This window comes from Chelonia mydas, chromosome 6 (assembly GCF_015237465.2).
Source record: "Chelonia mydas isolate rCheMyd1 chromosome 6, rCheMyd1.pri.v2, whole genome shotgun sequence".
NCBI lineage: Eukaryota > Metazoa > Chordata > Testudines > Cheloniidae > Chelonia > Chelonia mydas.
Genome location: NC_051246.2, coordinates 115,158,052 through 115,169,522, shown reverse-complemented (window position 1 = coordinate 115,169,522; position 11,471 = coordinate 115,158,052). Strand labels below are relative to the sequence as shown.

General features: G+C 46.5%; 1 protein-coding gene across 3 annotated transcripts in view; it reads left to right on the top strand.

Moving 5' to 3' along the window:
* The first annotated feature begins 1,874 nt into the window (after positions 1-1,874).
* Positions 1,875-11,471, top strand: part of TMEM179 (transmembrane protein 179) — a 31,837-nt gene continuing 22,240 nt past the window's right edge. For all 3 annotated transcript variants that reach the window (XR_006291720.1, XR_006291721.1, XM_037901052.2), the window contains exon 1: positions 1,875-2,310. Coding sequence is in view for 1 of the 3 variants with exons in the window: in XM_037901052.2 (XP_037756980.1) it covers positions 2,009-2,310 (302 nt within the window). In the remaining 2 variants the exon portion in view is untranslated. The remainder of the gene's footprint in view (positions 2,311-11,471) is intronic.

The following is an 11,471-nucleotide window of genomic DNA, read 5'->3' as shown; positions in this document are numbered from 1 at the left end:
TTTCCTCTAATCTTAATTAACCTGTTTTTTATTTTCCCTTGCTTGTGGCAGGTGATAAGTAGCGTGTACTTAAAGATCCTTCTTCTATGCAACAAAGATTTATTTGGAAATCAATAAGTAATAATGCACACAATATAGTGGAAGTGCAGTTGAAATGCACAGAGCTAGATCTCACACCAGTGTTGATCTGGCATAACTCCACGGGCGTTGATGAAACCAGGCCAGTGCAGAATGGATGTAAATGAGACCAGCTTCATCCCCACAGGGCCAGATCCTGTACCCTTCTTACAGTGTCATTCAGCAGTAACTCCACCAAAGTGGTTTCGAGCTGACACACCCAGTATAAGGGATTGCAGAATCAGGCCTGCGTAAGGGATTGCAGAATCAGAATCTCCCTGTCCTGGGGTTTATCCAGGCACGAAGCTGGCCCTTGTCTGTATGCGAGGCCCAGGGCTGGATGCTGTTCTGCAGTGACTTGTATGCAGAGCAGCAGAGCTGTCCGTGGTGCTGATGGGAGCTTGCCCTGTAGCAGATGCAGGTTTTATCTTTTTTCCGCCGGGGCAGCTCCTCCGGCACTTCAAACCCCAGCCCGTCCTGGCAGAACGGTTCGGTCCAGCAGCTGGATCCTGCCAATTTTTGGTCCTAATCTCCCCGATTTCACTGCGTGGCCAGAAAACAAGTGTAGCTGCTCCTTCTGGGCTAAAAATGTCTGGACCCTGATGCAACCTGGTGATACTACTACAACTTCATTGTGGTACCTGGTTCCTGCTTGGCCTAGTACGTTTTTCTAGCTCACACCCCTAAATTCTACCAGCTAAATAGAGAACAATGGAAGCTGCTCCCTATTGCATGTCCCCTTACAAAACAACAAAAGTGGGTTGGATCTTGCTGGAGTTTTCAAGCGCTTACGTGCCAGGATGTATCAGGGACTGGCTTTTATAGTGGACGAGGAGCGTGTAACTATGCAGTAAAATGTAGTGGCTTATGGCCAGAATATCTACTCCATCCATCATGGCCCAGGTGTCAGCTCGAGGTGTTTGCATTGCTGTTGCTCCTGTAGTGGGATGTGTTGGAGTCCAGATTGTTTCTCCTCCAGGACAAGTGGCAACATGTCTTGCCTGTTTTGGGGATACGGTCTGGTTACTAAAGGCCCGAACCTGGTAGTCCCCAGCAGGCAGTAGGTGCTGAACATGCGATTTGGACTGTTACTGAATAGGGAGCTGGATTTTTGCTGTGGAAGTGGAGCCGATGCAATTTCCCTCAATTTAATGGCCAGACCCATGGGGTTAGGGATTGAAAATAGAGCAGGTCAGCTGCTGGGACCCAAATCTTTGTGCTGGGGCGCAGGCCTGGTAGGCAGGCAAGGAGAGGCTGGACATGTTCTCCACCTACAGGATTGGGTCGGGGCTAGGGTGACCAGATGTCCCGATTTTATAGGGACAGTCCCGATTTTTGGGGTCTTTTTCTTATATAGGCTCCTATTACCCCCCAACCCGCTGTCCCGATTTTTCACACTTGCTGTCTGGTCCCCCGAGTGGGGGCAGCGGTCAGGGCCAAGTCTTGGTAGGCGGCAGGTGCTGGGTGCAGGTGGCTCAGCTGGGACCAGCAGGGGCCGGGTACTGGAGGCGCTCAAGGCTGGGGCTAGACACCGGCTCCGTTCAGCCAGAGGGATCTGCAGGGCTCAGCGCCCCAGGCTGGCGGGGTGCAGACCGGGGGCGGGGTTTGCAGCCCTGTTGCACTGGGCTGAGGCCGGCTCCGGCTGGCAGCGGGGCCGGGGGGCGGCTACACCTGCTCTCCAGGCCCGGATCTCGGGGGTGGGGAGCAGCCCCGGGCCGGAGGGGCGGCTGCGCCGTGAGGCCTCGAGGAGAGGCTGGGCTCGCTCCGGAGCTGGGTGGCGCCGCCTGGCCGCGGCTCCCGGCCTCCTGCGCTCAGCCCGGGGGAGGGGTCCCCAGCGCGCATCCTCCCTGCCCCCGGCCGGCTGCGGCAGGCTCCCGCCCCTGCGCCCGCCATGGCGCTGAGCAACCTGCTCTTCGCCCAGTGCGTCGGCTACTTCCTGGCCTTCCTCTGCAGCTTCGTGGTGGTGGTGCCGCTGTCCGAGAACAGCAACGACTGCCGCGGCCGCTGCCTGCTCTTCACCGAGGGCATGTGGCTCAGCGCCAACCTGACGGCGGAGCGGCAGCGCTTCACCGTGCAGGAGTGGGGGCCCCCGGCCGCCTGCCGCTTCAGCGTCTTCGCCGGGCTGCTCTCGCTGCTGCTGGCCGCCGCGCAGGCCTGGCGGACGCTCTTCTTCCTCTGCAAGGGCCACGAGGAGTAAGTAAGGGGTGGGGGGGGGGGGGGTTAGGGGACTCTCCCCCCCGCCCCCGAACCTGCCCCTCCGCCAGAACCTGAGCCCCCCAACTTGTCCCCCCAGAACCTGCCCCCTGCCAGAACCTGAGCCCCCCAGAACCTGCACCCCCAACTTGCCCCCTCAGAACCACCTCTCCAGAACCTGCCCCTCCGCCAGAACCTGAGCCCCCCCTGCCAGAACCGGCCCCCGCCCAACTTGCCCCCTCGGAACCAGCCCCCCAAACCTGCCCCCTGCCAGAACCTGAGCCCCCCAACTTGTCCCCCCAGAACCTGCACCCCCAACTTGCCCCCTCAGAACCACCCCTCCAGAACCTGCTCCTCCGCCAGAACCTGAGCCCCCCCTGCCAGAACCTGCCCCCGCCCAACTTGCCCCCTCGGAACCAGCCCCCCAACCTGCCCCCTGCCAGAACCTGCACCCCCCAACTTGCCCCCTCAGACCCACCCCCCCAGAACCTGCCTCCTGCCACAACCTGAGCCCCCCGAAGCCTCCCCCTGCCAGAACCTGCACGTCCCAACTTGCCCCCTCAGAACCAGTCCGTCAGAACCTTCCCCCTGCCAGAACCTGCACCCCCCAACTTGCCCTCTCAGAACCAGTCTGTCAGAACCTCCCCCCTGGCAGAACCTGCACCCTCCAACTTGCCCCCTCAGAACCTGCCCCCTACCAGAATCTGTGCCCTCCAAACCCAACTTGTCCCCTCAGAACTAGCCCCCCAAACCTGCCCCCTGCCAGAACCTGCACCCCCAACTTGCCCCCTCAGAACCAGCCCACCAGAACCTGCCCCCTGCCAGAACCTGAGCCCCCCCTGAACCTTCCCCCTCGCCAGAGCCAGCCCCCCCCCCCATCTGCTACTACCCATCCCCAGCTGGCTGAGGCAGCCCTGCAGCTGCAGGGCAAAGGCAGGGAAGGGGGCACAAGGAGAGGGGGGCTATGCTCTGCCTCGGTGCTGGGACATCCAATACCTAGCAGTGCCACCCCCACCTACATTGTCCTGCCAGGGGTGGTGGTGAACAGGGGGCACCAGGAAACAAGGTGTTAGCTGGGATCTGACACTTCCCCCTGGAGACTTCCATCTGGAGCTTCGCCTTCCCAACTAAGTGCATGACTTTGGGTGTGAGGTAGGACCCCTTTATTTTTGGCATCACCAACTTAACTGGAGCAGGATCAGTCCTTAGAGAAGTTTTGCTTTATACTTGATGCTGTTTGGCAAGGTTGAGAGCTTCCTAGAGAGGCTCTAGCCTGCCATCCTTTAGGGTCAGTTGGAAGGGGTGGGACTAATTCAGGGAGAACATAGGTTTAAAAAGCCAGCTAAGCCACCAGAGGAGCAGCAAACTGAGTTTGGTGGGAGAGTTTGGAGAGTCCGTGAGAGCCAGACACACCTGATAAACATTCTCTAAATTTAGGCCAATAACACTCCTCCCCACCCCTGAGAACAAACAAAACTCTGCAAGAGTAAAAAGAATGCAGGCAGAAGTTCAGCGGCAGAGTGGGGGCTACCCAATTTATTGCATTGAATGCAACATGAACGATTATCTGTCTTGTGGGCAGGTGACATGTGTGCATTCGGCTCAAAGAGATCAGGGCCTTCAGAGACCAAGTACGGGCTCTTGAAACCAGAGTGACTGAACTAATGGAGCTAAGGGAGATAGAGAGGTACAGAGACGAGACTTCCAGGGACACAGCACAGTGATCCAACCCCCAGTTTGACAGGCTCTGTGCTGCTGAGGAGGATGAACATCTTGTGGAAGGAGAACATCAAGCTGGAGCAGAGGGAAGTGATCCCAGAGCTGGGACCCTCCGTCTAGATGATGTCATGGTATCCTCTCACACTGAGAATACCTCTCCAGGGGAGGGGACCACTGTTATTAGGAAGAGACAGGTAATATTAATGTGGGATTTGATTATTAGAAATATAGATAGTTGGGTTTGTGGTGCCCAGGAGAACTGCATGGTGAATTTTCTGCTGGATGCGAAGGTTGCAGACTTCTTGAGACATCTAGACAGACTTACGTGCAGTGCTGGGGAGGAGCTGGTGGTCATGATTCGTGTAGGTATCGATGACATAGGGAAAGGTAGAAAATTTAGGCTGGTAGGTAAGAGATTAAAGACCAGGACCTCCATGGCAGCATTCTCCGAAATGCTTCCAATACCATGCGCAGGGCCAGTTAGACAGGCAGAATGACCGGGTCTCAATGCGAGGATGAGAGAATGGTGTTTGGAAGAAGGATTTAGGTTTATTAGGAATTGGGGGACCTTTTGGGAATGGAGGAGCCTATACAGAAAGGATGGGCTCCACCTAAACCAAAATGGAACCAGATTGCTGGCATGTAAAATTAAAAAGATCGTAGAGGACTTTTTAAACTGAGGGAAGGGGGAAAGCTGACAGGTGCAGAGAAGTACACAACTGGGATAGACACATCATGTAGGGCAGGATCTATTAAAGGGATACTCTATATCCCAGTAAAGAGGAGAGGATAGAAGTTGATAAAGTACAGGTAGGAACTGAAGAGAAACAGTCAAACAAAAAAGAATCCCATTCAGTTACATCACATGAAGGCAGACAACTAAATATTGACAAATTTTATAAGTTCTTATATACAAATGCAAGAAGTCTACATATTAAGATGGGTAAACTTGAGTACCTGGTGTTAAATGAGGATATTGATAAATAGGCATATCAGAAACTTGGTGGAAGAATGATAATCATGGGACATAGTAATGTCAGGGTACAAAATATATACAATTACAGAGCAGGTTGCACTGGTGGGGGAGTGGCACTATATATGAAAGAAAGCATATAGTAAAAATCTTAAATGAATCAAACTGTACCATAGAATCTCTATGGATAGAAATTCCATGCTTGAACAAGAATATAGCACTAGGAATATACTATCAACCACCTGACCAGGATGGTGATGGTTATTGTGAAATGCTCAGGGACATTAGAGAGCCTACAAAAACAGAAAATCCAGTAATAATGGGGGATTTCAACTATCCCCTTATTGACTGGGAACATGTTGCCTCATGACAGGATGCAGAGATAAAATTTCTAGATATCAATAATGACTGTTTCTTGGAGCAATTAGTCTTGGAATCCACAAGGGGAGAGGCAATTCTTGATTTAGTCCAAAGTGATGCACAGAATCTGTTCCAAGAGCTGAATATAGCTGAACCACTCGGTAGCAGTGCCCATAATATAATTAAATTTAACATACTTGTAGAGAGGAAAATGCCAGAGAAACCCACCACATTAACATTAGCTTCAAAAAGGGGAACTACACAAAACTGAGGAGGCTAGTTAAACAGAAATTAAAACGAATAGACACGAGTGAAATGTCTGCAAGCTGCATGGAAACTTTTTAAAAACACCATAATAGAGGCTCAAACTATAAGTATACCCAAATTAAAAAAACAACCACAAAAAACCAAAAACCAGAGGACCAAAAAAAAAAGTGAGGGAGATTCCCACATCTGAACCATTCTTTTTAGGTGACAAATCTGAGGGAACTGTCCCAGATTGAGCTGTCAAGAGAGGAGGTTTGGGAACAAATTGGTACATTAAACAGTAATAAGTCACCAGGACGAGATGATATTCACCCTAGAGTTCTGAAGGAACTCAAATATGAAATTGCAGAACTATTAACTGTGGTATCTGATCTATTGCTTAAATCAGTCTTTGTACCACATGACTGGCAGATAGCGAATGTAATGCTGACTTTTTAAAAAAGGCTCCGGAGGTGAACCTGGCAATTACAGGCCAGTAAGCCTAATTTCAATACCAGGAAAATTGGTTGAAACTATAGTAAAGAACAGAATTATCAGACACGTAGATGATTACAGTATGTTAGGGAAGCGTCAACGCGGCTGTTGTAAAGGGAAATTATGCCTCATCAGTCTATTACAATTTTTTGAGGGGGTCAACAAACATGTGGACAAGTGTGATCCGGTGGATACAGTGTACTTGGACTTTCAGAAAGCCTTTGACAAAGTTCCTTAGTAAAGGCTCTTAAGCAAAGTAAGCCGTCATGGGATAACAGGGAAGGTCCTCTCATGGATCAGTAACTGGTTAAAAGATAGGAAACAAAGGGTAGGAATAAATGGTCAGTTTTCACAATGAAGGAGGATAAATAGCAGGGTCCAGAAGCGATGGAAGCTCTGTAAAAGTGGGGGGGCCATGGGCACCCTAACCATGGCCCCACCCCAACGCTTCCCCAAAAGGCTACCCCCCTGTGTCCCCCCTTCTCCTCAAGCCCCCACCCTCGTGCTGCCCTTTCTCCCTAAGCCCTTGTCCTTGCACTGCTCCTTCCCCTAAGGCCCTGCCCCCTTGCTGCCGCTTCTGCCGAAGCCCTGCTCCCACACCACCTCTTCCCCCCCCCAAGACCCTGCTCACTCCTCTGCCACCCGTCACATGCCCTTACGTCTGGTAAAAAGTGGGAGGGCTCTCCCACTTTTAAAAATAATGGGGCCATGGCCCCCTGGGATCTGTACTGGGACCAGTCCTATTCAACATTTTCATAAATGATCTGGAAAAAGGGTAAACAGTGAAGTGGCAAAGTTTGCAGATGATCGAAAATTACTCAAGATAGTTAAATCCAAAGCAGACTGCAAAGAGATGTAGAGGGATCTCACAAAACTGGATGTCAGGGCCACAAAATGGTAGGTGAAATCCAATGTTGATAAATGCAAAGTAATGCAGATTGGAGAACCTAGTCCCAACTATACATACAAAATGATGAGGTCTAAACTAGCTGTTACCACTCAAGAAAGAGATCTTGGAGTCATTATGGATAGTTCTCTGAAAACATCTGCTCAATAGATAAAAATAGAAATAAATGCTTAAAACCCATAGTCTTGAACAACTGTGAAAATTTAAATTGATAACTGAAAAAACATTTAAAAATAAACATCAATATTATCTATCAAACTCTAAAGAAATAAAAATAAAATTCTGCCAAGCCTCTTCATACCGCACTTGTGAATCCTTGCAGGCATTTATAATTATTGCTCTAGTTTTACTGGTACGCTCCTGCTGCCTTGTGCCACTCTGAAACCAGCCAGTTGAAACGGGTATATGGAAGCTTTGTGCCATCAGGGCAGTGCAAAGCAGCTGGGACATTCCAGTGAATCTGGCCATTTGTGAGTTACCACTAGGAATTCCAGGCACTAGAAGAACTCAGTTTAGGAACACGCACCCTCCTTCTCATTCCTCTAGTCACTAAATAATGTACATTGTGTGGTCAGTACAGCTGGTCAAAAAATTCAGAATTTTGAAACTTTTTGTTGGGGGAAATAAAGGGGAATTGATTCAACTGATGAAAATTTTTACCATTTTTCCGACATGGTACTAGTGGTTACGGTGATAGTTATTTATGAAAATTATTATCTCGCTATCATTTCAGTTCCAAGCTTAGCATTACCTGCAACAATAAAGTGATCAAACTGGCACCTGATTATGTGGAATAAGAAATACACAAAGGGTACTGGAAGCAATATTTAGTTATGGAGTAAACTAAGATGTACAGACTGAATGGGAGGCTGTATTGTTTTAGTGGCTAGGGCACTGGATTGGAGTCAGGAGAGTGGGGTGCTGTTCCCAGCTTGCTGGCGACCTGTTGTGTGACCTTGGATAAATATCTTTTTTGTGCTTCTGTTTTCCCTTCCACCCTTTGTCTTGTCTTTACTTAGATTGTAAGCTCTCTGGGGCAGGGACTGTCTTGCTATGTATTTGTTCAGTGCCTAGCACAGTGAGGCCCTAGTCTTGGAACAGGGGGTATGGTGGATCTCCATCACTGACAATTTTTAAATCACAACTGGATATTTTTCTAAAAGGTCTGCTCTAGGAAATATTTGGGAGGAGTTCTACAGCCTGTGTTATACAGGTGGGTCAGACTGGATGGTCACAATGGTCCTTTCTGGCCTTAGAATCTATGAATCTTGGTAGAGACCTGAAGGTGCTACTGTAATGCAAATAATATTATTATTATTATTACTATTATTCTCTAATATTCTGTGGCCACCCTTAGACTATCCACTGTTAAAATGTGCCCTAACAGATTTTTAATAAAGCAATAGCTAGCTTTCTCAGGATTGAAGCTTATCCTATAAGAGGAGACTTTTTAATACACTTTGAAAAAAAGTGTATTTTTAAACAAATATCATAAACCTCAATTAGCTATCGATGTTTGGTTGAATCCAGATGCATTTTATTTCTTATAGTTTAAAAACAGCTTATTTGGAAGAAACAGAACTAATAAGATTTTTAATGGTGTATTTTGGACAAGACTTTCACGATTTTTGATCTATTTCCAATTTTGGGTATTTATTTTATTTTGTTGTGTTGTACAATTCTTTTGTTGAGATTTGTTCTTTATGAGTAGCTTTTGAGATTCTTCTATTTCAGCTGTGTATTATCCTTTGGGTAACACTATTCATAGTTAATAAAATGTTGATCTGGGTAAGAAAGGATTTGGAAGGCTGCTATGTGTTTGAAAGCCAAGATTAGGTGTATTGTTATAATAAAATATGCAAGTCTAGTGCCACATAAGGTCAAAATATGGATTAAAACAGGACAACATGTAGCCTGTCTAATAAAACACTGGGAAAGGGAAGTTCCACCCCATGCCCAGATTTGTCATGGCAAATCTGAAAAGCAAATGTAGCATCCTAAGTGAGTTATGCTGTGTTAACACTGAGCAAAGGTCCATTAACATTTCAAACATGCATGAGCGACTAACCCTGAAAATGGCCCTTTATTTCTGGAGAGGTAGAGGAATTTGTGCTCTTTGGCCATCATAAACTATGCACATCTTTGCTGTACTGATTGAAGGTTGTTCAGGAGGAAGTTCTGCAGCAGTGCTGCTGCACATCCTTGCACTTACTGAGGTTGATGAGAGCATTGCAATTGACTTCACTTGAAGGAGGATTGGGCCCATGATGAATAAGAAGGGACTCCTAGTTAAAATATGAGGCTATTCACCTTATTAAATAGTTTACAGAGCATCCATTGATTATCAGTCAGATGCGTGGCATATAGCTACAAACTACTATAAACAGAAAACTAGCTGAACATTAAGAAGAAAGACAACACAACAGCACTGTAGATTAATGAAAGGGTTGCCTGGAAAGATGAGTCTTGCATCACACAGTTTGCACTTTACAAATAAACAATGATAACAATGTGCTTGATGGCGCATTTGTAAGATGTGAAGCTTACAGAGTTGAGCTCTGGTAGACCAACCGGAAGGAGCAAGTTTTAGAATTGGGTTGTTCCACTGAGAACACCTTCAGTCCTAACCCCAGCCAAGATTGCACATTTAAAGACTATCAGCGTCTTGAATTACACCAGAAAGTAGATGGAAAGTCAGTGCCGAACATCCAGTAGAGATGTTCCACGCTCATGCTAACTGTCTAGTAAGTGGGTGAGCCACTGCTTTCTGCAGTAGGGGCTTGATCTAAATCAGAGTCCACTGAACTGACTGGAAAGACTCCCACTGGTCTTTGATCAGCCCCCTGTATAAGCTTTCAGTGTATTTTTGATAAGTCAATCATTTAATTTTATAGTTGACAAATAGATTTGTGTATTGCCATTTCCTTGCTCCATGCAATATCACTGTAAGAACTGGCAATGCTTAATTTTAGTACGGGGCATGATTTAGTGATCTAAGCGCAGGCCAAAGAGCCAGGGACACCTTATTTCTAAATCTAGCTTTGTCACAGGCTTCTTTTGTGGCTTGGTCAAGTCACTTAAATTCTTTCCTTTATCCTGCCCCTCCTCCCCTGCAGTTTCCCTATCTGTAAAATGGGAATAAATTTGTTTTATGTGCTTAACGGGAAGGTCCTGGGAATTAATTGACTTGTCCTTTAAAGATGAAAAGCACTATGTTAATGCTAAGTATTAATCATTTATATTTAATTTTCGCATTATCTTGACTTAAAGCATTTAACATTTACATGTCCAGTGACAGCCATAGCCTACTCCTAGTGAACTCAGTGGGAAAACTTGCATTCAATAAGAATAGAAACAGGCCATAAGTGTGAATGCTCCAAGCGACCGATCTTGTGTTTCTGGAAGACTGGCCATGCTGAAGTCCTTCTCCTGAAAGACCTAAAACAGCTAGAAAATGTGGTGGGCCTACACTGTCTTTGATCCTCATGGACACCTCGCACTGAAAGCAATAGGAATTGCCTTTGATCTCATTGGTTGAAAATTGTCATTGGGGGCAGGATTTTATCCCTGGTATTATAAAGGGCCCAGAATTTCCCATACTGATTGTTAAGGTTCATCTCCTGTAACAGCAGCAAATAGCTCATAAGGATGAAGAATCTATCATCATTTTTCTCAAGTGTTCCATTAAACTAAACACTGAAATGCTTTTCAAGTCAGTGATCAAATTCTAACAGGCTGGGTAGGTTCTGGCAAGGACAGTCCTAGTTTCTGCAAACACAGTGAGAAATAAGACACGCATCATATGCCTTGAGCTGGCCGTGGATTCTAAACTGCATGTCATAGCTGGTCGTATTCTAAGCTGTAGTGCAAACCCAGATCCTCAACTGATGTAAATTGACATAGCTCTGTTGACTTCAATGGACCTATGCTAGTTTATACCAGATGAGGATCTGGCCTGCTATGCACACTACACACACAACTGAGCCCTGTCCCATGCTGCTAGATTAAAATAATTATAGTTATCAGTAATATTTTGTTTTATTTTTAGTTTTCTTTTGGTAGGCAATTTTTGTCCCAATTATCACTATAGTCATGAAATAATTTTAGCTCAAGTTACTATATAATTTAAGTTAATAACATTTATTTTAACAATGGTGATTTTAATCATTAGAGCTAATGAAAACCGTGCTGCGTGTGAGCAATCACACAACTTTCAATTTATGATTCAGAATGGGCCTCCTACGTTTTAAAAAAAGAAAAAAGCGAAAGAGCTTAAGTGATGGGCATAATAAGAACCAACATCATAATCCTTAGTCTGTCAATAGTATTAGGCATTCTTAATTAAAGCAGATGTGTTTCAAATGGAGACTGGTATTTTTCATATGTGCCCAGTGCGTGCTGCTTACAAGACTGCTGATGCTGTGTTTCAGTTGTTTATGTGTTACATTTTTCTTCCCTTTT